Below are 27506 nucleotides of genomic sequence, written 5' to 3'. Positions count from 1 at the left end.
TTTTTTTTATTTTCAGTGTCTCCCTACTTATCTCCCTAAATCTTCTTTTGCTAGAGTCTTCCTTAGGGAGTTTCTCCAGAAAGATCGACAGTCAGGTGGCTTCATGATTTTTTGCAGAAGTCTATTCTTTCTTTTCCCCTGGCATCACCTTGTTTAAGAGGATTTTAACTTTGGCAGGGTCTGATGGAGGAGTATTTTGGGTATTTATGGTCAGATTTAATCAGCAGAGTTGGCTCCATTGGATGAGGTGAAGATAAAATGGAAGGGTGAATTTGTTCCTATTCTGGATGAGAAGATCTGGAGCGAGGCTCTTCGTAAAGTCAACTCCATGTCTCCCTGTGCTTGGCTTAGGCTGATCCAGTTCGAGTTGATGCACAGAGCTCATCTGACTAAGGCAAGGATGAATGTTTTTCTTTCGGAGGTGGACGACAGGTGTGAGCAGTGTTCTCGGGGGCTGACTAATCATACGCATATGTTCTGGTCGTGTTTCAAGTTGTTCAGCTTTCAGGTCTTCTTCTTTAAAGATTCTCAATGATGAACTTGAGCCTTGTCCGCTGAGGGCCATTTTTGTGGTCTCGGTCTCGCCGGTGCTGTAGTTGGGGGTCATATCATCGCCTTTGCTTCGTTAATAGCCCGGAGACAAGTTCTGCTTAGGTGGAGGTCTCCTACCCGCCCAGTGCCCCGGCCTGGTTGGGTGATCTCTTGGAGTTTCTACATTTAGAAAAGGTCAAGTACATCATTAGGGGGGTCGGTAGAAGGGTTCTACCTAAGATGGCAGCCACTCATTTCCTTTTTTAAGGAGTTAGTCACCATCAGTTGTTAAGGGTTTTAAAAAAATTTAATGTTGGGGGGGATAGGATTAGATGTGTTCTTGATTAATAATTGCGTTCATTTTATTTCGTAACGTGATGCATCTGTTTTGTATTACATTGTTATAATATTTTGTTCTAATGAAAAAGTTTTCAATAAAAACATTTTTAAAAAATGTTTAGGGCAGAATTTTGACATTAACTGCAATGGCCGGCGGCTCTGGTGGCACTGGTCCCACTGGCCAGAATGGTGGGAACCCACATCAGATTCTGCACTTGGAACTTCATTAATTATGGACAGGCAAGTTCCCCTCCAAATCACCTGGCGGGCCACAACTGATTCTTCTGCCCGCCATCAATGGGAGGTCTGGAGGTCCTGGAGCCATATAGAAATACTAGCCCAGCACACTGCATGGTAACACAGTGGTCAGCTCACACTCCACCCCCAGTCAAACTTTAGACCTTTGTTACAGTGGATGCGTTAGTCCTGCAGTGCAGTGCTGTCCAGATAAACACTGCTGTGCAGCACCAGGGGGAAGATGACCCCTGCAGTCCTCGAACCCAGCCGCTATACTGATTCGACTTGGTGACACAGGAGGGTCCATGGGTCCAGCTGTCCATGAAGACCAGCTTAGCATTGAGATGGAACGCAGAAACTGGTCTACCCCAGCAGAGTGGTGAACAGCATATCAGGAGCTGTGTAGCACTCTGGCAGAAATGCTTTGTTTTCCTCACCTCAACATCACTTGTAAACTGAGGACCGCCTTGTGCATGCCACTCTTGAGCAGTCGGGTTTTAGACCAACATAATTTCACGCTGGTGTAGAGAAAGATGCCAGCAGGCAACTGTTCTAATTAGCATTCATGAGATGCAAATGCATGCAAATAGTGCTCATGCCATCAACCAGTGGGAAGACCAACCTTCCATGAACCCATCATTGGGATAATTGCAACATGATTCTACTGCTGGGTTTCTGACTTTCTGGCTCCTCTCCTATCCCACCTGCCACCAAACCCACTGTGGGGAGGATGGGAGAATTCCTCAGTGTTGGTCAAACAAGTGAGTTACAATCTTTTCAAAAATGCCTCATGTTGTGATGTCTGGATATTCAATACATCCCTCTTGCTAACTCCGAGGCTCCAATGGCCTCCAGAACCCAGGATTGGCCATCATGTAGTGGAGAGCAGTACTGATCGACACCTGATTGAGGCCTCGCCAGTGTGGCAGTGACTCCGAGACACCAGGAGGATGTGGCCTCAAACAGGCCATGCGTATTTAAATGAGCCTAATAGATATGATTATCTGAAATATGATTATTAGTGTGGTCCTGATTGCGCCTGGCACCATGGGCCAGGTAACCTGGGATCGGTGCTCCCAGTGCAACGTGAAACTCTTGCCCTTAATCTCAAAATGGGAGAAATGCCCTAAAACCCAGTCCAACATCTGCATAACTGCAAAACCAACCTTTGCCTTCCAAGTTATCCCCCGGATCTCCCAAACACCCTCTTGACCCATCCGAATAACTTTTAATCCTCCTGATTAGTCGACAACCATACAACTATTGCCCAGACCTGACCATCCCCAACAACCAGATCATGCTCCTGGCCCAACCCGACAATTCCCACAACCCAACCCAACTATCCATAAAACCATAGAATTCCTACAGTGCAGAAGGAAGCTATTTGGCCCATCTAGTCTGCACCAACCCTCTGAAAGAACACCCTACTTAGGCCCACTACCCGCCCTATCCCTGTAACCCCATAACCCCATCTAAGCTGCACACCTTTGGACTATGGGAAGAAACTGGAGCACCCGGAGGAAATCCACGCAGACCTGGGTGCCCAGTGAAGATTCACCAGACTAATTCTCGGGAGGGCAACACTGACATATGAAGAAAGACTGGATCGACTGGACTAGTACTCACTGGAGTTTAGAAGAATGAGAGGGGATCTTATAGAAACATATAAAATCCTGACGGGACTGGACAGGCTAGATGCGAGAAGAATATTCTCAATGTTAGGGACGTCCAGAACTAGGGGTCACAGCCTAAGAATAAGGGGTAAGCCATTCAGGACTGAGAGGAGGAAGAACTTCTCTCAGAAAGTTGTAAACTTGTGGAATTCTCTACCACAAAAGCTGTTGGAGTCAGTTTGTTGGATATATTCAAGAGGGAGCTGGACATGGCCCTTGCGGCTAAAGGGATCAAGGAGTATGGAGAGAAAGCGAGAGTGGGATACTGAATTTGCATGATCAGCTATGATCTGCATAACTGCAAAACCAACTTTTGCCTTCCAAGTTATCCCCCGGATCTCCCAAACACCCTCTTGACCCATCCGAATAACTTTTAATCCTCCTGATTAGTCGACAACCATACAACTATTGCCCAGACCTGACCATCCCCAACAACCAGATCATGCTCCTGGCCCAACCCGACAATTCCCACAACCCAACCCAACTATCCATAAAACCATAGAATTCCTACAGTGCAGAAGGAGGCTATTTGGCCCATCTAGTCTGCACCGACCCTCTGAAAGAACACCCTACTGTGATTCACCCGGCTGAATGGCCGACTCCTGCACCTATTTTCTATTTTTCTATGTTTCTAAAGTGCAAACTCTACACAGTCACACAAGGTTGGAATTGAACCCCGTTACCTGGCGCTGTGAGGCAACAGTACTAACCATTATGCCACTGTACCACCTGAAACAACCACCTCGGACCAGCCAACTAACTTCATGCAAGCCCTGACCCAACTAGCACCCCAACCCAACCATTCCCCAACCACCTGACTACCTGTCCTTACCACCTGATTAAGCCCCCAACTCAACCTGACTAGTATCCTATCTGAGTACCTACCTACACCTTAACCCTGAACCCCTATCCTCTACCAGCTTATTCACCTCACCCACTTACACACCTCACCCACCCTACCCACTAATCCACTTCACCAACTTACCCACCTTACCAACTCTTGTCCACTTATCCATCCCCGTCCCATTTACCCAAATACCCACCTCACCCAGTTACCCTTTCACTCACATTTAAAAACTGGACCTTCAAACTTGCTATACAGCAGCTAGTGCTGTAAAAAAAGGGATGTGCCCTCTGTGCCAATTCTCTTTGCATGTCTCCACATGAATTCCTCACTGAGAGAGTCCTTCAGGATGCTGCATCAGAAGGCAGACCCTTTTAAACATAACCAGGTAAATGCATTTTTCTAGCTGATCAGCATTGAAAGCACTGGTTCTCTCAGGAGTCAGAGGATTTAGGCCCATGCCTATACAGAACGGTTAGCATCAAATATGCAAAAAATTCAATAAGTGAAATTTGTATAACAATTTTATAATTTCTGAAATTCCTGAGTGCAATTTAGTAAACATTAAAAATTTTACATGGAAAGAGCTATCCTCATCAAATAATAATGCCTCTCTCTAAAATGATGACATTTTTGGAAGGAGGCAGAGAAGCTAAATTAATTCACACTGCCTTCTATTAATATCTAAAATTGGCTGAATAGACACATTTTTGTGGGATCAAGAACAGCATCACATAGAAGGAGACGATTTGGCCCATCAGGAATGCATATACGTTTGGGTATAACTGTCCAGTCTGTCTTATTCCATGACCTTTTCATCGTATCCCTATTACTTTTTCCCCAAAACACTATTGAATTTTGTTCCATTACCGTGTCAGGCAGTACATTCCAAATCCTAACCACTTAATTGTCAAACAAAGATTTTGCCATGTCACATATGTTTATCACCTTAAATCTCATTATTTATTTATTTATTTATTTTTTTATAAATTTAGATTACCCAATTATTATTTTCCAATTAAGGGGCAATTTAGCATGGCCAATCCACCTACTCTGCACATCTTTGAGTTGTGGGGGCGAAACCCACGCAGACACGGAGAGAATGTGCAAACTCCACACGGACAGTGACCCAGAGCCGGGATCGAACCTGGGATCTCAGCGCCGTGAGGCGGTTGTGCTAACCACTTAAATCTCATTATTAACCCTTCAGGTTTTGGAAACAGTTCCCTTATTCTCTCTTTTCTCACCAATTTGCCTGCTGCAGATGCATCTGTCCATGACAGTATCAGTAGAAGTGACCAACGCACAGTCCTTGTAGAAACAAAGTCCCATCTTCACATATCCTTCATCGTGTTGTGTGGTACTACCACGGTGCTAAATGGGATAGACTTTGAACAGATCTAGCAACTCAAGACTGGGCATCCATGAGGTGCTGAGGGCCATCATCAGCAACATAATTGTATTGAATCACTATCTGCAAGCTCATGGCCTGGCATATCCCCCACTCTACCATTACCACCAAACCAGGGGATCAACCCTGGTTCAATGAAGAGTGCAGGAGAGTATGCCAGGAGCAACATCAGGCACACCGAAAAATGAGGTGTCAACCTGGTAAAGCTACAACACAGGACTACTTGTGTGCCAAACAGCATAAGCAGCAAGTATTAGACAAAGATAAGCGATTCCACAACAAACGCACCACACCTAAGCTCTGCAATCCTGCCACATCTAGCCGTGAATGGTGGTGGACAATTCAACAACTCACTGGAAGAGAAGGCTCAGAAATACCCCCCCTCAGTGATGGAAGAGCCCAGCACATATGTGCAAAAGACAAGGCTGAGGCATTTTCAACAATCTTCAGCCAGAAGTACCGAGTAGATGATCCATCTCGGTCTCCTCCAGAGGTTCCCAGTATCACAGATGTCAGTCTTCAGCCATACGATTCACTCCACATGATATCAAGAAATGGCTGAAGGCACTGGATACTGCAAAGGCTATGGGCCCTAACAATATTCCGGCAACAGTACTGAAGAATTGTGTTCCAGAACTTACCGCACCCCTAGCCAAGCTGTTCCAGCACAGCTACAACACTGGCATCTACCTGGCAATGTGGAAAATTTCTCATGTGTGTCCTGTACACAAGAAACAGGATAAAAGCAACCCAATCAATTACCACCCTATCAGTCTACTCTCCATCATTAGCAAAGTGATGAAAGGAGTCATCAACAGCGCTATCAAGCGACATTTACTCAGCAATAACCTGCTCACGGTCGCTCAGTTTGGTTTCCACCAAGATCACTCAGCTCCTGACTTCAGTACAGCCTTGATTCAAACATGGAGAAAGAGCTGAATGCCAGAGGTGAGGTGGGAGTGACTGCCCTTGACATCAAGGCAGCATTTGACCGGGTATGGCATCAAGGAGCCCTAGCTAAACTGGAGTCAATGGGAATCAGGAGAAAACTCTCTGCTGGTTGGAGTCATACCTGACACAAAGGAAAATGGTTGTGGTAGTTGGAGGTCAAACATCTCAGCTCCAGAACATCGCTGCAGGAGTCCTTCAGGGTTGTGACCTGGGCCCAACCACCTTCAGCTGCTTCATCAATGTCCTTCTTTCTATCATAATATCAGAAGTGGAGTTTGGGCTGACAAGTGGCAAGTTACATTCACGCCACACAGGTGCCAGGCAATGACCATCTCCTGCAAGAGAGGATCTAACCATCACCCCTTAAAATTCAATGGCATTACCATAGCTGAATCCCCCACAATCAATAACCTGAGGTTACCATTGATCAGAAACTGAACTGGACTAGCCACATTAATACTGTGGTTACCAGGGTAGGTCAAAGGCTAGGAATCTTACGGCGAGTAACTCACCTCCTGACCCCCCCCCCAAAGCCTGTCCACCATCTACATGGCACAAGTCAGGAGTGTAATGGTTTGCTCTCCACTTGCATGGTTTAGTGCAGCTCCAACAATACTCAAGAAGCTTGACACCATCCAGGACAAACAGCCCGCTTGATCGCTCCCCCTTTCACAAACAATCAAACCCTCCACCACTGATGAACAGTGGCAGCCGTGTGTACCATCTACAAGATGCACTGCAGTAACTCATCAAGAATTCTTAGACAGCACCTTTCAAATCCACAACCACTACCATCTAGATTCTAGAAGGACAAGAGCAGCAGATGTATGGGAACCCCACCACCTGGAGGTTCCCCTCCAAGTCACTCACCACCCTGACTTGGAAATATATCGCCGTTCCTTCATTGTTGCTGGACAAAATTCTAGAACTCCCTCCCTAACAACACAGTGGGTGCACCTACACCCAAAGGACTGTAGCGGTTTAAGAAGGCAACTCACCACCACCTTCGGAAGAGGAACTAGGGATGGACAATAAATGCTGGCCTAACCAGCAACGTTCACATCCCGTAAATGAATAAAAAATAAAATAAAACATTTATTCTATCTAAATCCTTTATGATTTTAAACCTCCACCAAACCAAATCTTTGCCATCTCTGCCCGAAGGGGAACAAGGCTGGTCCATCCATGTATTTGTAATCCCTAATCCCGGAAACATTTCTAGTAGATCTCTTCTTTGCCCTCTGCAAAGTTTTTCTTTCCAGAAGTGTAGTGGCTTTATTAACTGCTTTGTTAACCTGTCCTATCACTTTTAAAGATTTATGCATAAACTCCCCCAGGTCTCTTTATTCTTAAAATGTACCACTTAGCTTGTATTGTCTTTCCTCGTTCTACCTATCAAAATGTATCAACTCAAACTTTTCTGTGTTTAATTTCATATGTCTGCCCATCCCACCAGCCTGTCTATGTCCTCTTGACATGTATTATTACTACCTTCCTTGTTTACTACATTTCCAAGTTTCATGTCGTTACCAAAATCCAGGAAGAAAAACTGGGGGTGGGAGGCATAAACATAACATGTAATTATCCTGCTAATTTTCTCATTCAACTGTATTCTTGGGCAATTGTATTTGATATTTCAACTTGTGTTGTTGAACCAATTTAGATGCCAAAAAGCCTCTGATTGGGATTATGCAGGATGAATACGGAATTACCACTTTGCCAGCCAGTCGTCCCAGTCCGACAGTAATTGATCTTTTCGAAAATTCAAGGGTGAAAATTTATTCGATTTTTTGTAAATTAGGTAAGACAAGTTATTACAAGACCATTAAACTTGCCATACAAATTTTAAAAATTGATCATCAGAACAAAAACCTGAATCAAAACTGAATATAAATATATAATTACAATCTGTTAATTAACAAACTATATCATAAAAATTATAACATTTGTCCAGGTTCATTATTATCTGGCCAGTTTCACGCCTGGTGTTATCAGTAACAACATTGAATTGTGATAGCACATTTCAGATAGAAAAATGTCTCACTGCGTTTTGTTCGAGTGAACATTAAGTATAATCATATTTTTTAAAGTTTATAAATATATAATCATTTATGTTCAAAATTATACTGTCTGTATATTTCCTAAGGTTTTGAACATCTACCCGGTTTGTCTGCACGTGATTACGCAACACTTGCCATTGTACACCGATACCTGGACTTTAAGGTACAGTTGCTTCAGAGTAAGGCATATATAAATATGCGGCAGATATTTTTAAAATATATATTTATTGATACAAGTTCAGCTATGTCTCATTTAGCACTCACAAACCTCCTGCTCCCTGACCCCCCTTTCCATGACTCCCACTCTACAATCTTCCTGTTCTGCAACCCTCCCCCTCACCAAGCCTCCTGCTCACCGACCTTCCCACTTCACAAAACATCCTACTCTGAAACCCTCCTGCTTTGCAACTCTCCCACTCGCTGACCCTCTTGCTCACTAACCCTCCCACTCCCCAACCGCCTGCCCTCCCACCTTCCCACTCTACTATCCTCCTGCTCTGCAACCCTCCTGCTCACCAACTCTCCAAATCCATGACTTTCTCATCACCAACGTGGTGAATGGTGGATCAGGGAACAGGAAGGTGGGGAAGCAGGAGGGTCAAGGTTGCGGGAAGGTCAGGGTTGCAGGAGAATCGGGGAACAGAAGGTTTGCAGATTGGAAGTGTCAGGGAGAGGGAGGTTCATGAAGCAGGAGGGGTTGATGGTGGTAGGGTGGATGAGGGAGGCGGCAAAGCTGCAGTTTGTATTTTTTTTTAAACTGAGCATATTCACTAATCACACTATAATGAAAACGGAGGCAGTGCTATTGGAGATCATTCATAATTGACCAATTAAATTAAGACAGAAATGTACTATTCAAATGCACTTTAATACCTGTCGGAAAGGTTCTTTTCTAGAAATCATATTAGCCAAGAATAATATTATTAATATAACTGGATCCTAAAGGGTTTATGTGTATGGTTTCTCCAATTTTATTTTTTATAATTACTTTGGAGATTCACCTGTTGGCCATATTCATTACAATGGCTAGAAAATCGTGGGAAAGCCATCAATAAAATTCTAAAAGTAGCATGGTGGTTAGCATCAATGCTTCACAGCTCCAGGGTCCCAGGTTCGGTTCCCGGCTGGGTCACTGTCTGTGCGGAGTCTGCACGTCCTCCCCGTGTGTGCGTGGGTTTCCTCCGGGTGCTCCGGTTTCCTCCCACAGTCCAAAGATGTGCGGGTTAGGTGGATTGGCCATGCTAAATTGCCCGTAGTGTCCTAAAAAGTAAGGTTAAGGGGGAGTTGTTGGGTTACGGGTATAGGGTGGATACGTGAGTTTGAGTAGGGTGATCATTGCTCGGCACAACATCGAGGGCCGAAGGGCCTGTTCTGTGCTGTACTGTTCTAATTCTAATTCTAATATGTGGAATTAAGCACAGAAATTTGAAGGTTGTTGTGTCCTTCCATAAACATCCTAAAAATTTAAGCATGTAGCTGTCCATACAAATGAATTGAAAAGCATGAACTCCTCTACTTCCCTCATGTATTCGGACTAAACTCACCAGAAAAAGTTAGAGCATGCTCATTCCAGTGTAAGTACATTTTCAATGGTGTGCTAAGTCTATATTACTGCCAAGCATACTCTCCAGTACTGAAAATTAACCTTTACAAATGTGGTATCTCATTCATTCAGATTCAATTACTGTTGTAGATATTTTTATTTTTGTACCTGTTATCTTTCTTATTCCAAACCTTCTTTTCCTGTATTTATTTAATTTTCTGTACCAGATTTGACAATTAATTCATTATTGCAACTGACTTCATGATTTGATCACTGCATGGTTCATTTATGGGTCTTTATTCTGATTGTTTAAAGAGATTCATAATTGCTTATAATTGCTCACCCTGTTTGCATAGCCCAGATACTCTGTAGTGAAAGGTGAACAATTTTGAAGAAATTCTGTGAGCATTTTCACTCTAATGAATGGTTTCTGCTGTTTATTCATTCCTTAGAGCAACATTTGATCAATTAAGTTGGGCGTTATTGATGTATTTAAGAATTGAACACCTCAGGCTTGTCTATGATGTTGTTCCATAGTAATATACAAAAAACAAAGAAAAGTACAGAACAGAAACAGGCCCTTCGGCCCTCCAAGCCTGTGCCGACCATGCTGCCCATCTAAACTAAAATCTTCTACACTTCCGGGGTCCGTATCCCTCTATTCCCATCCTATTCCTGTATTTCTCAAGATGCGCCTTAAACTTCACTATCGTCCCTGCTTCCACCACCTCCTCCGGCAGCGAGTTCCACCGCAAATTTCACCGTCTGCTAGGTAAGTGGATTACTAGATCACTACGCCACCAGCTTCCCAAATAGGAGGAGGCCAAGAGTGAATCTGTGGAACGAACTGAAGGTGACCATACAATTCAGGAGAAGGTTCTATTGGCCACAATGTAGTTATTTATTGGGGAGAATTGAAATGGAACTCAACAGAGAAAAGGCAAAGAAGGAAAACAGAATAATCAGCAGGGAGAAGAGTTTCAGTTGCACAGAATTTCACTGATGGGTATAACCAGTCTTTTGGAAGGCTCAAAGATTCTCACCCACAACTGAATTTTGGGAATCTGATATTTATATTTGCTCTCAGAATTCTGTGGCCAAAATCTTCCATCATTTATGGCTGGGATTTTCCAATGCCGCTGAAAGTGAATTGTGTTTTGGTGGAACACCAAATTTTCTATTCGTGCTCGCAACGAGTCCACTACAGATGAAAACCGGAGAGTCCCGCCCTGTATGTGTTTCCTGCAGAAGAGGCGGTTCACCCTTGACCGGCTGTAGGAACCTTCGGCCCTGGCGATGTCTACTGCATTTTTTGTGGCTCGCCCATCCTGTCTCTGGGGAACCCGCCCCAGTTGGCGGGGGGGAGGCGGGGGGGTGGGGGGGGGGGGGGGGGGGGGGGGGGTCACCTTTGGCGGAATCAGAAGATCCCACTGCCGGAAAAAGCTGGAAATTCCCGCTTTTTGAGTATGGATAACAACATTCTGTTTGAAACCTAGTTCTATCAGACATCCACAATTTGAGTTTGAATATGACTTCTTCAGAAACATGACCAGAAACATAACTCTGTTTCTCTCTAAACAGATGCTGCCTGGCCTGCTGCATATTTCCAGCACTTTCGCTTTTTATCTCAGATTTGTTGATTTGCTCTGAATTAAACTCTCCGGGTGCGATTCTCCGCACCTGCGAAAAATCGCAAAATTGTCGTAAAAAACGGGCGCGTTTTACCACGGTTGGGAAGGGTACATTTCCCGACGTATTCACTTCCGGGAAATGGGCTAGTAATGCGGCCACGTCAATCACGTGCGCGATGATGACGGAACGCGGCGACGACACGATCACGCCCATGTGACGCTGCCCGACGCCGTAAAAAGGCGCGGGCGAGCACAGAATCTGTCGGCCATGATGTCGGAGCCCAGGAGAGCTGCACCTCGTTTTGTGGAGGCCGATGTGGATACGCTGCTTGATGCTGTCGAGCAGAGGAGGGGCATCATCCGCCCGCGGAGAGGGCATCGCCAACCTGCCAGCGCGGTACGCCAGGCCTGGCGTGAGGTGGCCGCTGCCGTCAGTGCTATGGGGCAGATCCCTCGCTCTGCAGAGCAATGCAGGAAAAAGCTTCACGACCTCACCAGGGCTGCCAGGGTAAGTGCCAAGAAGGTGCCCCCTGGTCACAACCATCCCTCCCCCCCATTTACTTAATCACCCACCTCCCCCCCTGGCACGGGGGGGTGGAGGGGGATTGGGGCAGAGTTATTTGAGGGTGGTTCACAAAGTTGTCACAGACCCAGCGCTCTGGCCCTGTGGAGAGATGCAATGGTCTTATTACAACTTGACCCCCAAACTGTGCCAGTATCTGAACGGACTGCTGATACCTGCCGTATTGTAATGATCTACCTATGTACCCTCCCCCAACAGGCCAAGTCCGCTCACAACACCCGTGAGTGGCACAAGACTGGAGGGGGTTCGCCCAACCTGCACCCCCTCACCACATTTGAGCAGAGGGCACTGGACCTTGTTGGGGGGTCTGCCACCCGGGATGTCGCGCTATGCGAGTTTGGCGGAGCTGCAACAAGTGAGACAACCCTCCTTGACAAACACCCACCCCTCCCCCATCCTCTGTCCCTTCACACACCCTGCCCACTTGGACACCTCCCCCATCCTCTGTGCCTTCACACACCCTGCCCACTGGGATACCTCCCCCATCCTCTGTCCCTTCACACACCCTGCCCACTGGGATACCTCCCCCATCCTCTGTCCCTTCACACACCCTGCCCACTGGGATACCTCCCCCATCCTCTGTCCCTTCACACGCTGCCCACTGGGACCGTCCAGCGGCCTGCCGAGCAAATCTAAATAACCCGTCTCATTCCCTTCCCTAGGACGTGATGCTGAACGACCAGGGCCGTCTGGCTGCAGACGGACACAGGCATCTGCCGCCACCTCACCCGGGGTCGCACGACAGAGGGTGCCCGATCCCATCCTTCCCAACCCAATCTGCGGATCAGGACGCCCAGAGGGTGGCGAGACCACAAGCCACGGAAATGGCCAGCGATAACCCTCTGGACTCTGAGCGGCCCCATACCATTGAGGAGGCGCTAAATTGCGACAACATCGGGCTTGCGGCACTGCTATCTCCCACAACATCCATCATCCCAGAGACACTCACCCCGGCGGGCCTATTTAGTGATGAGTCTCCTGGGTCACAGTCTGGTTCGCACATCACAGCTGAGCAGGTACAGCAGGTTGAGGTCGGAGCAACCAAGGGCCCGGACTCGCGGAGGCCAGACCAGGCCCAGCATGCAGCTGGCTCCCAGACTTTTTCGGAGTTCCTGGAGTTTCTCAACCCACCCGCACAGCCGATGCCTCAAGAAACCCAGGGAAACAATGACGGGATGAGGGCTGTCTTCCAGACTCTGCAGACGCTGTTAGAGGAGTCGAACCGCGTCCACGAGCAGGGAGTGGTGCCGCTCTTGGCAGTGACACAGTCTGACACCGCACGGATGGTATCCGCGGTGGAGGCAATGGGTCAGGTGATGCAAGGCGTTGGGGTTAATGTGAACGCGTCATCCTCGGCCGTGGACAGGGTTGCCCTCTCACAGGCAGCAATGTGCCAGAGGCAAAACAACATTGCCGGCGCCCTACAGGCCTTGGCCCAGTCTCACCAGCTCATTGGCCAGTCGCAGCAGTCAGTCGCCGAGAGCATCAACCGCCTGACACATGTGCTGGATGGTGTCGTGCACACACAGGTTGAGGTCGCACAGTCCCTGGCGGGAATGTCTAACTCCCTGGACTCCGTGTCTGCAAACCTTCGGATCCTGGTGGATACCGTTGCAGGCCTCCAGGACTGGCAGCACCAGGTGTCGGTGGTGCGACGGGGCACCTCCCCGCTCGCACTTCTGTCCCAAAGTGAGGCCCGGGGGCCATCGGACTCCCCGAGGGAGGAGGAGGTTTCGGGGCCCGTCCCATTAAGTCCATCACGGGACGTCCCGGAATTCTCGGCCTCCCCCGTCCCATCCCTGGTGCATCGGGTGGGCAGCAGGCAGAGCAGGGTGGCTCAATGTCACCCGAGACGCCCGCAGAGCAGCCTGGCCCATCAAGGCCGGGTCGCCCCAGGAAACGCTTGGCCAAGGAGAAACGAGTCGAGGGGGGCGATTCGCAGCAATCCTCCTCCACTCCTGCTGTATCATCTGGGGACTCACGCAGACGTAGTGTTAGGGCCCGTAAGGCAACTAAGATAGACACTGAGTAAGTTGGCACGGGTGAAGGGCAGTTTAGTTGTAGGGGCTAGGGCACCTGTAAATAATTGTTAACATTAAACGCACTATTCCACCTTACTTGTAATACCGTGTGATTGTTCCACAGCCACAGGAATCGTGATGGTGACCGGGTGTTGCTGGGGTTGACGAGCGGTGAAACTTCGGTGCCGGGTGTGCAGTCCCTGCCCCTCCCCCCACCCCCTCCCACAGCTAGCCCACGCGGGCACGTGATAGAGTGTCAATGACGATCTCAGTGGCCACCAAGGTGGATGGTTCAGCTATTGCCATGGGTCAGACTCTCTCTAACGATTCTGAGCTCACAGCTCTTCGCAGAGCGGGCTGTCATCATTCCACATGGCACTGATCACACCCGCTGACACAGCCATCAATGTTGTGCCATACCGTCTGGACCCAGTGGTAAGGGTGATGTCTAAGTGGAGCAGTGTACACTGAGAGGGGGTTGGGGGGGGGGGTTGTGGTGGTGGAAGTTGTGTGTTGACCCTCTGCACGACTAGCGATGCAGGTGGTGGTTTGGTGTTCAGCGGGGACGTCACATGCGACGCGAGAACCGTGCTGCCACCAAGGCGTTGTGTGCCCGCCGTCCTCGCCGGGTCTGTCGTGCGCCTCCTGGACATCACCAGCACCTGGGTCGTGTCTGCGTGCTGCGCCTGCCACTCCGCCAGCCTCCTCCTCCTCCCTCTCCTCCTCCTCCTCCTCCTCCTCATCTTCCTCCTCCTCTGTGCTGGCACCACTGCCACTGGCTTCTCCCTCCGCCTCCTGCAGCAGGTCATCTCCCCTCTGCATCGCGATGTTGTGCAGTGCACAGCAGACCACAACAATGCGAGCGACCCTGTCGGCCTGGTACTGCAGGGCCCCTCCGGAGCGGTCCAGGCACCTGAATGTCATCTTCAGGAGGCCAAGGCAGCGCTCCACCACACCCCTGGTTGCTGCATGGGCCTCGTTGTATCGTGTTTCCGCATTGGTCTGAGGCCTCCGTATAGGCGTCATCAGCCAAGACCTCAGCGGATAACCCCTGTCGCCTAGCAACCAGCCCCTCAGCCGGAGGGGACGTCCCTCAAACATCGCAGGGATGAACGACTGCGCCAGAATGTAGGAGTCATACACACTCCCTGGGAACCTTGCAGAAGACATTCATGATCCTCCTGTGGGGGTCGCATACTACCTGGATATTCATGAAGTATGTCCCCCTTCTGTTTGTGAACACGTCCCTGTCCCCTGCAGGCGGGCGCATGGGGACGTGAACACAATCAATTGCCCCCTGCACCCTCGGTATCCCGGCCACGCTGGCAAATCCACGAGCTTGTGAGTCTTGACTTGCTTGGTCCGCGGGAAAGGTGATGTAGCGGTCCGCGATGGCATAGATGGCGTCGGTCACATCCCGGATGCACCTGTGCACCGATGACTGGGAGATCCCGGAGACGTCCCCGCTCAGAGACTGGAAGGAGCCGGTAGCATAGAAGTTAAGAGCGACCCCGTCACCTTGATGGCAACCGGGATCGCGTGTCCTCCCCCCGTTCCACGTGGGGCGAGGTGCGCCACGAGGTGACAGATATGTATCACCGTCTGCCTACTCAGCCGGAGTCTCCTCCTGCAGGTGATGTCCGTCATTGTTAGGAAAGAGACCCGGACACGGTACACCCTCGGCCTTGGTCGTCGCCTCTGGCGCCGTGGCTGTACCCTCACTCTCTCCTCTTCCTCTTCCTCCTCCTCCTCCTCCCCATGCTGCTCGATGACTGGCAACTCCTCAGCCCTACCCTCTGCTGCTGCAGCTGGCCCTGCATCCACTGCGGGTTGTGGGTGTGGATGCTGCTGCATCGCCACATGCAGCGCAGCGGCCCCAACCACTGCGCAGAACATAGGCGTTCTGTTCACATACATTGTGCTAACCTACAGAAGGGTGGTGGGGGCAGAGAAACGGGACATGTTAGACGGAGGTTAGTCGACAACTCAGCAGCCGCCAGCCACGGGATACTTGTGTGTCCCGGTGGCCTGGTCGCGCTGCTGACACGCGGGCAGCCTAACTCCTGGTCACTTTCTGCATCCAACGGCCAGTAAACTATGTCCTCCTCACCGGTGTGTCAGTGGCCTGTAGCCGTAATCCACAGGGGAACCAGCGGCCGTGTCCTCGTGACCGGCACGCCATGGCATGGTGGCAGACATTTTGTTACAGGGTTGGACGGCTCACTCGCTCACTCTCTACCTAACCCCCCCCCACTCCCACTCCCACTCCCCCCCTCCATCTCCCCCACACCCCCCTCCGTCTCCCCCACTGCCCCCTCCATCTCCCCCACTCCCCCCCTCTGTCTCCCCCACTCCCCCCCCTCCATCTCCCCCACTCCCCCCCCTCCATCTCCCCCACTCCCCCTCCGTCTCCCCCACTGCCCCCTCCATCTCCCCCACTCCCCTCCCTCCATCTCCCCCACTCCCTCCCCTCCGTCTCCCCCAGTGCCCTCTCCGTCTCCCCCACTGCCCTCTCCATCTCCCCCACTCCCCCCTCCGTCTCCCCCACTCCCCCCCATCTTCCCCACTCCTCCCCCCCCCCATCTCAGCTGGATGGCATGGGGGTAGCAGGGTAGCATGGTGGTTAGCATAAATGCTTCACAGCTCCAGGGTCCCAGGTTCGATTCCCGGCTGGGTCACTGTCTGTGTGGAGTCTGCACGCCCTCCCCCTGTGTGCGTGGGTTTCCTCCGGGTGCTCCGGTTTCCTCCCACAGTCCAAAGATGTGCGGGTTAGGTGGATTGGCCATGCTAAATTGCCCGTAGTGTCCTAATAAAAGTAAGGTTAAGGGGGGGTTGTTGGGTTACGGGTATAGGGTGGATACGTGGGTTTGAGTAGGGTGATCATGGCTCGGCACAACATTGAGGGCCGAAGGGCCTGTTCTGTGCTGTACTGTTCTATGTTCTATGTTCTATGTTCTATCTCCCCCACTCCCCCCCTCCGTCTCCCCCACTCCCCCCTCCGTCTCCCCCACTCCCCCCTCCGTCTCCCCCACTCCCCCCCATCTCCCCCACTCCCCCCCTCCATCTCCCCCACTCCCCCCCTCCGTCTCCCCACTCCCCCCCTCTCCGTCTCCCCCACAGCCCTCTCCGTCTCCCCCACTGTCCTCTCCGTTGTGGCCAGACTTGAGCGGTGCGCTGAGCGGTGCGCTGAGCGGTGCGCTAACATCCTGGAAGCAGTCGTCAGCCAGCACGACTGGTTGACGAACTTAAAAATCAGGTGTGTTTGACGCCGTGTAAACAGTGCGCGATGACGTCGGGACTTCGGCCCATCCGGGCCGGTGAATAGCGGGGGGGGGGGCAATTTGTAGCGATTCTGGTCGTGTCGGGGGCGTAATGGAGGCGTTTGGCGGGAATGGCGACTCGGAGTTTGTGCGGGGTTCGGAGAATAGCGGGAGGGCGTCGGACCAGCGTCGCCGTAAAAATTTGCGACGCCCGCTATTCTCCGACCCGTCGTGAGTGCGGAGAATCGCGCCCTCCATTCTTTCCTCTCTTTACCCCAATTGTTACACTGCTATGATGCCTCAACTTTTCTCTTCAGATTTCTCTATTTGATTTCACCTGATACCTCCCTGATTCTTTTAGTTTAATGCCCTACCCATAACCACAGTTACACAATTGGTCAGGATTCTGATACCAGCCTGTATAAAGTGGAGCATATCCCATTGCAAAACTCCCTAGCATTGGTGTCCATGCATCAAAACCTGCTCTTCCCACACTGTTCTTTGTTGATGTGTTTAATTTTCTATAATTATACATGTGCTGTATTTTACAAGCCACCTCCCAGGCCAGAAAGCAAGCGGGCAGACTCATGCCACGATTTAATGAGCTGTGAGGGATTCATGGGTGGGTCACCCCACTAAGGCCCAATTGAGACCCTTTTTTAGTAATTAATGCCATTTAACGATCTCATACTGCCACCACTCAATTTAATGAATGACAGGAGGCCCATCATGCAGCCCAGCAGGTTTGACCCTGCTGATCTGTGAAAGGGGAGCAAAGTACCTCTTTTCAGACTCCTGGCAGAAATCAGATTTCCCATAGTTCTCCCTCCTGCTTCCACCCACCCCAGCACTGTCCAACATGCCCCACTATTCCCTTCTCTAGGGCCAGCCAGCCTGGCCCCAGTGATATCCTGGACTTAACTGGGTTCTGGGGCATTCATGATTGCTCTGTAAATCTTCCTTTTCTATTCTGGAAATGTTTAACTTCAGAACTGTCTTTCACTGCACAAGTTTTCCTGGAGACTTATCCTCTAGCTAAAGCAAGGCAACATTTTCAGCCTAATTTAAACTCCCCTCAAATTTGTCCTTTTCCATCCAAGAATGAACTTCCAGCTGCATTCCTGCACAGTAAACCATAAAGATATTTGGCATTTTGGCTTCAAACTGCTCTTTCTCTCCCATGTCCTCGCAGAGGAACTGTGCCTGTAATTTTCTAGGGATATCTAAGAAATCTTTCCCCTCTAAAAACCCATTTCTATGGCAGTGTCCAGGTAGAGGTGCTAATTACCTACCTTTGAGAGCCCAACTCTCTTTTACCTTGAAACTAAATAGACAGTTTAAAGCATAAGTGTTTACAACCAGACATTCACAGCACTTTTCTCAGACTTTGACGGCTCACAGTGTTTCCACTGTGCTGCTCCCATTGTCTCCAAGAATAACCGACATGCGACTTTATTTCCAGTAAGACCATTTGGTCTTTAGTCTCTAAAAATCGAGCCGCCCAGGCTTCCTGTCTGGCAGACAGTAGAACAAGTCATACGATCCTCTTTATTTTATCCTCATTTAAAGACACAGTCCCAAAACATAACCACCTTTCAAATCATAATTTAACGAGAAGCAGGAGAGGACTGTGCCCAACAGATAGCCTGGCAGGTTTAACTCTCTTAGTTGAAGTTCCTCATATTGCATTAATTGCTGCAGATATGATTGTCCAGGGCTTCAGTGCTGTCCATAAGTGCTGCAGCTACAGCACACCCCCTGCCCTGCCATGTCTAACTAAATTGTTTACTTATTTCATGAGCTATAAATAAGGAGGCAGTGGTAGCACCCCTACCCATGGACCAGAAGGTCTGTATTTGCGAAGGTCCATATTTGCATCCAACGCCAGAACTTGTTGATCACAGAAGAAGCTTTCAACACGGTTCTCCAGGGTGATAATCAGCTCAAAGATCTTTCCACCACTTCCCCCGCTATTTCCCTAAGCGTAAAAAAAAACAGTGGGCGCGATTCTCCCAGAGAGGGAGAAACCGTAAGGCTGGCGTCAAATCCGGGCGGGTTTGACGCCAGCCTCCCCCCCCCCCGACCGGGAACCGATTCTGGTCCCCGGTCGGGGCTAGCATGCCGCCGCCGTAAACTCCGGCATCGTGGGCTTAACGAATTTTGTTAAGCCCGCTTGCCAGAGTTTGCGCCGGCTGACGCGTCACATGACGTCAGCCGCGCATGCGCGGATTGGAAGACTCCAACCCGCGCATGCGCGGATGACGTCATCGCGCATTTGCGCGAAACCCGCGCATGCGCGGGCCGGGATGCCCCTCAGCCGCCCCGCGAAGTAATACAGTGGGGCGGCGGAGGGACAAAGAGTGCGCGGGTATCGGACCCGCTGCCCGTGATCGGTGCCCACCGATCGCGGGCCCATGGCACCCTTGGCACGGCCGTGGTACTGCCGTGCCAATCGGTGCCATGGTTTTAAAAATCGGAACTTTACGGCTGTTTTTACGAACGGCAAACACACCTGGTCTGGCCGTTCGTAAAAACAGCCGTAAAGGGCTGGGAACTCGGCCCATCGGCCAGCTGAGAATCGCTGCTGGCCGTAAAAAAACGGCGGCAGCGATTCGTATCGGGAGTCGGGCGTGGGGGGGGAGAATAGCGGGAGGGCGTCAGACTAGCGTGGCCGTAGAATTTTACGAACCCCGCTATTCTCCGCACCGTCGTGAGTGCGGAGAATTGCGCCCAGTATATGCATGTGAGGTTACACTAACAACATTGGCTAAAATATTTTTCCAATTGATTATTTTAGTTATACACATTAATTCTAATCTAGTTTATTAATTTGGTAAAGTATTACTGGTAAAGAAACTACAGATTCTTAGCCTTGAAATTCACACACCATGGGCGGGATTCTCCCCTACCCGGCAGGGCGGGGGGTCCCGGCGGGACGGAGTGGCGTAATCCACTCCGGCATCTGGCCGCCCCAAAGGTGCGGAATCCTCCGCACCATCAGGGGCTAGGCCCGCCTTGGAGTGGTTTGCGCCTTGCCGGCCGGCGGGAATGGTACTTGCCGCCACGCCGGCACGTGTTGGCGCATGCGCGGGAGTGCCAACGCATGCTGGCATCATACCCGTGCATGCGCAGAGGGCTTCGCTTCCGCACCGGGAATGGCGGACCGGTACAGCCTCCGGTGCGGAAGGATAGAGTGTCCCCACAGCACAGGCCCGCCCGCGGATTGGTGGGCCCCAATCGCAGGCCAGGCCACCGTGGGGGCACCTCCCGGTGCCAGATCCCCCCGCGCCCCCCCAAAAATCCCAGAGGCCACCTGCACCGCAAGGTCCCGCTGGTAAGGGACCTATTCCAATTTACGCTGGCGGGACCAGCAAAAGACGGGCAGGACTTTGGTCCATTGCGGACCGGAGAATTCGGGCAGCCCCGGGGCCCATTGAGTCGCGCAGACCCCGCCATTCTCCGAGGCGTGTGGCGCGACTCACGCCGGGCCGATCTTTGGGGGCCCAGAGAATTTGGAGGACGGCGAGGGCGGGATTCACGCCGACCCCCGGCGATTCTCCGACCCGGTGGGGGATCGGAGAATCCCACCCCATGTGCGGGATTCTCCGTTTCTGAGACTGAGTGTTAACGCCGAAGCAGAATTCGTAGAAATCCATGACAGCAAAACTGGCGCCGCACCTGGACCGATTCTGCTACTGCTGAGGGGCTAATTCAGGCACCACGTGGAACACAATTGATTCCATTGAGAAACGGTGCCGGATTCGCCAGTTTTGTGATTGACACTTCGCTGTAGCCGCAAATACACAATTCACTCACTACATACACCAGCCCTGACAACAAGGTGGCAGTAAGACCTGCGGCCCCACATTTCGTGACACAGAGCTCGAGACGCTCCTGGATGTCATGGAGGAGAGACGGATGACCTTGTCCCTCGGCCCGGAAAGGAGGCTGCCAGCCACCGATATTCACTGTGCCTGGGCGCAGGTGGTAGAGGGACCCCTCCAGTCTGTAATGCATCTGGTGGGCAGCAGGCGAACATAGTGGCACCATACCACCTGGGACACCTGAGCAGCAGCAGGACCCACCCAGGCCCAGTCTCCCCCGAAGACGCCCGCAAATGAGGACCCAGGTCACAGGGCGGGAATCACAGCAGGCCGCCTCCACTCCTGGTGTATATCTGGAAACCCACCTAGACATAGCGTTAGGGCCCGTAAGGCCAGAAAGTTAGACACCAGTTAAGCTGGCACGGATGCAGGGCACAGTTTATTTATAGGGGCTAAAGCACGTATATGTATATATTTGTGCACATTAAACACCTGTTACCACCGTGATGGTGCAGGTACGTCATGGTAGGGCAGTGGTTAGTACTGCACCAGGGTCCCAGGTTTGATTCCCGCTTGGGTCACTGTCTGCGCGGAGTCTGCACAATCTCACTGTGCCTGCGTGGGTTTCCTCCGGGTGCTCCGGTTTCTTCCCACAAGTCCTGAAAGACGTGCTTGTTAGGTGAATTGGACATTATGAATTCTCCCTCAGTGTACCAGAACAGATGTGGCGATTAAGGGATTTTCACAGTAACTTCATTGTAGTGTGTAAGCCTACTTCTGACACTAATAAAGATTATTATTATAGCCAGCCTTGGTGCTCTGTCAGATGGGAGTGAGAGGTGGAATGGTCTGGCTGGCCAGAGTGGGGCTGGGGGTGCGGGGAGGGAATGGGCAGATGTTTTGGGTGACCTGGGTTCCCCCCCCCCCCGCCACGACCATCCCCATCACAGTCACCCCAGGGATTTGATGGGACAGTGTGATGGAATGACCAGCTCTCATGCAGGGATCACCCAGGTGGACGGTGGAAAGTGCTACCGTGGGCAGGAATCAGATGGTGTCCCCAGGGAACTAACAGTGAGTATGAATATGCCGGTCTTTCACACACACACACACACACACACACCCCCCCCCCCCCCCCCCCTCCCCCACCGCCGACAATGGATATTGGAATTCAACCAGTTGTGGTGGCCTTCATGCTAGTCGCTGCAGCTCTGGGGGAGGTCCAGTAGTTGTATGAGCTGGTGCTGCCCGAGGAGGAGGAGGCTGCAGTGTGGGGCATGCCTTAGAGGAACAGATGACAGTCGCCCAGGATGGAGAGTATTTTAGCATGGTGCGTACCCCCATGCCCAACCAGATCTAATTGTCACACAGTGGCCCTGGTTGGCACTGCGGGCTCTGCCCTGGCATGTTCCCTACGCACCCCGTCAGTGCCCACATGAGGCCTCTGGCCCTGGCACCTGCCCCTGATGCCATTGGCTGGTACTGCCCTTGCCAGCGGTACGCTTCGTGGCCCTAGCCTGGTGCCCTCGTATGGGGCTACTGTGGGCGTTGCCCTGGGTGGGCTATCACCAGGGTGCGGAAGGGTTGGGTAGGGTATGGCGGAGGGTGGGGTGTGGAGGTGGGGGCGTGGGGGCACTTGTAAGACCGGCGTCACTCTGCAGAACCAAGGGCCAAGGTGGGTGATCAGTGGGGTGCGCAGCAAGGTGGCTACCTTGCAGGCCGCGGTAATGGCGGTCTGTGCCTGGACACTGCACCAGTCCCAGCCACTCGACCCTTTCCCCCATCACCTCCCCTCCAGCCCGGTTCTGGCAGGGATCCCCAGCCAGCCCAGCCAGTGACCAGTCCGGTAGCCCACATTCACGCCTCTCTGTGTCCTACCTCCTCTTTCTCCCTCATCAGCCACAAAGCACAAGTAAACCGCGCCGTTGGGAACTCGGCCCGTCAGAGGAGGAGAATCGCAGAGGCCCCAGAGAATATCTGGTCAGGCCCGCTAATGACATGCAAACGATGTTTACTGTACGTGCATTCCGGAATGTATTGACACCCGCTATCGAGATGACGGAAAATTGCGAACCACTGTAGTCTTTAGGGATTTCTGCTCTGTCATTTGGATGAGATGTTGAACTGAGGCCTACTGGGGTTGATGTAAAAGATCCCATGGCACTAATTTGAAGGGAAGTTATCCCACTGTGCTAGCCAATATCTAGCCCTGCATCACTATAACAGATTATCTCACAGTGCTGTATGTAGAAGTTATTTGTATGCAACTGGCTGCTATATTTTCTACTTTACAACAGTGACTACATTTCAGAAGTAGTTTGTTGACTCAAAGTGATTTGAAATGTCCAGTGGCCATGGAAAGCACTGTATAAATGCAAGTATTTATTTCTTTTCTTATGATCCTGACTCTCCACTCCTCTCGTTTACCCACACATCCACTGTTATCTTCAGTCGCTCCCCTCGCTCTTGATTGAGCTTGATTGACTAGAAAGTACTAAGAAGGGGCTCTACCTTCATGATAAACAAATGGTTTTGCAAATCGCATATTGAATAATTGTTTAGAAAGGAACTATCACAAATTTATGTAAAATTTTACTTAATAACAATTCTTATACAGGTGGGAAGCATATGGAATGAAATTGATAGGGAATTCAAGCGGGAAGCAGTTCACCCCATAAATCTAGACCTTGACAGCTTGTATACGATTACGAAGCATTATGAGAATCTTGGTAGACAGGTAGCTCACCATCAAACTGATATACTTGAAAACCACCAAAAACAGGATGTATTTGATGAAGAAAAAATGTATGCAGAGGTAAGTTGAGTTTTAATGAATTTGATATTTTAGCAAATGTAATTGTTTATTATGAGTTTAGACAACTTTCCTAACTTTGTAAATGTCTGTTTAAAGTTATTCTACAATTTGATTGGTGAATTATTCTTTTCTACATTTGAAGGATAGTTTCCACTGGTGCAATTGTATGCAAGACAGTTGGGAATTGGCATCCTATCCAATCTCACCAATTCTATTTGTGCCCAATGCAAGTTTTAAATTGCTCCCACATCAAAAGTGGCTCTGGAAGAAAAAAATGATTTTTATCATGTGCTTAGCTTGTTCATAAAAAATGAGTGTTAAATGCTCATCCTGGTAGACTGATAAGGCTGGTATTTCTTACCCATCTCTAGTTGCCTTTCAAAAGCTTGTGATAGACCTTCTTGTTGGACTGCTGCAGTAATAATAATAATCGCTTATTGTCACAAGTCGGCTTCAATGAAGTTACTGTGAAAAGCCCCTAAAGCATAAAAATAAGAGAATTTACTCCTCGAGCCTGCACCATCATTAAATATGATCATCACTGATCTCATAGAACCATAGAAGTGTTATGGTGCAGATAGTGGCCATTTTGCTCATTGTGTCTAAATCAGTCAAAGAAAACGAAACTAGCTGTTCATTTTAATCCCACTTTCCTGCGGTCAGTGGACTTGCAGGTTACAGCACTTTCGATGCAGATTCAGGTACCTTGAAAATTAGTTGAATATTTCAGCCTCAACCACCAACTTAGGCAGTGAATTCCAGATGCCCAGTTTCTGCTCATGTTCTGTGTAATCCTATCAATCATCTTAAATCTATATCTCCGATAATTGACTCCTCAGCTTGGGGAAACAAGCCTGCCTCCTCTGTTCTAGAGGAAACAACCCTGGCATATCCAATCTCTTGCCCTTAACCCCACTTTCCATCCTGTTCCCCAGAACCCTTTACTGCCCTTTGGTTCAAGAATCTGTCTAGCTCACTCTTGAATATATTCAATGGCTCGGCCTCAGGCAGTTCTCTGGGATAGTGAATGCCAAAGATTAATTACCCTTTGAAAAAGGAAAATCCCCCTCTTCACCACCTTAAATAGCCGACACCATATTCCGAAATTATGGGCGCGATTCTCCGCAAATGCGGCGAATCGGAAAGGCTGCCGTGAAACTGGCCGTGTTTCACGGCAGCCTCCGCGCCCCCTCCGGGTCCCGATTCTCCCCCCCGGGCGGGGCCCCGTGAAGCACGGCATCGCAGCCTTAGCGACCGTCGCTAAGTCCGCGCGCCAAGCGTCACGGCGGCTGACGCGCACGACGACATCAGCCGCGCATGCGCAGATTGGACGGCTTCAACACGCGCATGTGCGGGGCCGTCATCTCCCTCGGCCGCCCCGCGGACTGATCCTGCGGGGCAGCGGAGGGAGAAAGAGTGCGTCCGTTACGGACGCACTGCCCGCGATCGGTGTCCACCGATCGCGGGCCCATGCCCCCCTTGGTACAGCCGTGGTACTGCCGTGCCAATCGGGGCCCTGGATGCCCAGAATGGGCATGTTGCGGCCGTTTTTACGACGGCAGCAAGCAGGTGTGTTTGCTGCCGTAAAAACGGCCGTAAAGGCCTGGGCACTCGGCCCATCGGCCTGGGGAGAATTGCTGTTCACCGTAAAAAACGGCGAGCAGCGATTCGTGTCGTGGGGCGGCCGTGGGGGGGGGGGGAGAATAGCGGGAGGGCGTGAAAACTGTCGGGGACGCCCTCCCACTATTCTCTGACCCACCGTGGGCAGCAGAGAATCGCGCCCTATGTATCCCAACTCTAGATTCTCCCACAAACTCTTTCAGAATAATGGTTTAGCAAGATCACCTCTCATTCTTCTAAACTCCAATGATATAGTCCAACATGCTCAGTCATTCCTCATAAAACAACCCCTTTATCCCAGAAGTCAGTTATTTAACCTTCTCTGAACTGACTCCAATGCAAGTATATTTCTCCTCAAATAAGAAGACCAAAAAGTATACGGTAAACTCTATGGGCGTAATTCTCCGCTCCCCACGTGGCGTGGGAGAATCGTGGGAGGGCATCCCGACATTTTTTATGCCCCCCTGGCGCCTCCAGCGACCCACGGGCTCGGAAAAATCGGCGCTCGCCGTTTTTCACAGCGAGCGGCGATTCTCCGAGCCTGATGGGCCGAGCGGCCGGCCCTTCACGCCCGTTTCACCACGGCAGCAACCACACCTGGTCGCTGCATTCATGAAACAGGCGCCAGATCCCCGTTTGGGACATCTAGGGGCCCGATTGGGACCGGAGCACCACGACTGTGCTCGGGAGGGGACAGGCCCGCGATCGGTGCCTACCGATCGTCGGGCCAGCGTCCAAAACGGACGCACTCTTTCCCCTCCGCCGCCTGGCAAGATCAAACCGCCATGTCTTGCCGGGCGGCGGTGGAGAAAGATGGCACCGCGCATGCGCGGGTTCGTGCCGTCTGCGCGCTGATGTCATCCGCGCATGCGTGGGTTGGAATCGGCAACCCGCGTATGCGCGGATGACATCAGAAAAGCGCCGTTTCCGCGTCATTTCCGGCGTGACCAGGTCGCGGCCGGGAACGGCAGGGGGCCCGCTCCTAGCCCCCCGGGTGGGGATGAATTAGGTGTGGGGAGCGGGCCCCGAGGCCGTCGTGAAGCTCGGCTGACTTCACGACGGCCATCCCGATTTTTATCGGGAGCGGAGAATACCACCCTATATGTGGCCTCACCAACACTCTGCGGGCGCGATTCTCCCAGAGAGGGAGAAATCGTAAGGCTGGCGTCAAATCCGGGCGGGTTTGACGCCAGCCTCCCCCTCCCCGACCGGGAACCGATTCTGGTCCCCGGTCGGGGCTAGCATGCCGCCGCCGTAAACTCCGGCATCGCGGGCTTAACGAATTTCGTTAAGCCCGCTTGCCAGAGTTTGCGCCGGCTGACGCGTCACATGACGTCAGCCGCGCATGCGCGGATTGGAAGACTCAACCCGCGCATGCGTGGATGACGTCATCGCGTATTTGCGCGAAACCCGCGCATGCGCGGGCCGGGATGCCCCTCAGCCGCCCCGCGAAGTGATACAGTGGGGCGGCCGTGGTACTGCCGTGCCAATCGGTGCCATGGTTTTAAAAATTGGCACTTTACGTCCGTTTTTACGAACGGCCAGACCAGGTGTGTTTGCCGTTTGCGGGGTCCACGAGGGGTAGGACGGGTGGGCCGAGTGGCTAGCGGAGTAAGTGTGCGCACTACGGGAGGCGGCCGTCATGGAGAGCGCCAGGGCCTTTGCGGCCGCGAGGTCGGGGGCGACCCCTTCCAGCAGTCGTTGCCGGATGGGGTCCGATGCAATGCCTGTAACGAAGGCATCGCGCATGAGTAAATCCAAATGTTCCGCGGCTGTGAGGGCCCGGCAGTCGCAGTCTCGTACCAGAGGTATAAGGGCCCTCCAGAAGTCCTCAATCGACTCACCCGGCTGCTGGACGCGAGTAGAAAGTTGATGCCTCGCAAACAGGGTGTTCGTCGATGGTGCATAATTCTCCTTGAGCAGTTCCATAGCTGCGGTGTAGTCGGTCGCATCTCGAATGAGCGGAAAGACGCTGGAGCTAAGTCTGGAGTACAGGAGTTGCTTTTTCTGAGCCTCCATCGGGGGAGGGTGTGCTGAAGAGATGTAGGCCTCGAAGACTGCGAGCCAGTGATCAAAGTCTTTTCTGCCGTGAGGCGAATGTGGATCCAGCTGCAGACGGTCAGGCTTGACTCTGATGTCCATGGTGACTGGGAAATCGTACAG

The 27506-nt window shown here is 51.2% G+C and overlaps 1 protein-coding gene across 3 annotated transcripts in view; it reads left to right on the top strand.

Moving 5' to 3' along the window:
• Positions 1–27506, top strand: part of LOC119966403 (cilia- and flagella-associated protein 69-like) — a 181266-nt gene that overhangs the window by 128892 nt on the left and 24868 nt on the right. For 2 of the 3 annotated variants that reach the window (XM_038798011.1, XM_038798013.1), the window contains 3 exons: positions 7650–7787; positions 8133–8209; positions 23526–23723. In XM_038798011.1, the coding sequence (XP_038653939.1) occupies positions 7650–7787; positions 8133–8209; positions 23526–23723 (413 nt within the window). The remainder of the gene's footprint in view (positions 1–7649; positions 7788–8132; positions 8210–23525; positions 23724–27506) is intronic. The other variant, XM_038798012.1, reaches the window with a different exon arrangement.

This window comes from Scyliorhinus canicula, chromosome 5 (assembly GCF_902713615.1).
Source record: "Scyliorhinus canicula chromosome 5, sScyCan1.1, whole genome shotgun sequence".
Taxonomy (NCBI): domain Eukaryota; kingdom Metazoa; phylum Chordata; class Chondrichthyes; order Carcharhiniformes; family Scyliorhinidae; genus Scyliorhinus; species Scyliorhinus canicula.
Note: the sequence above shows the minus strand (reverse complement) of the source record. Positions and strands in the feature narration are given on the sequence as shown.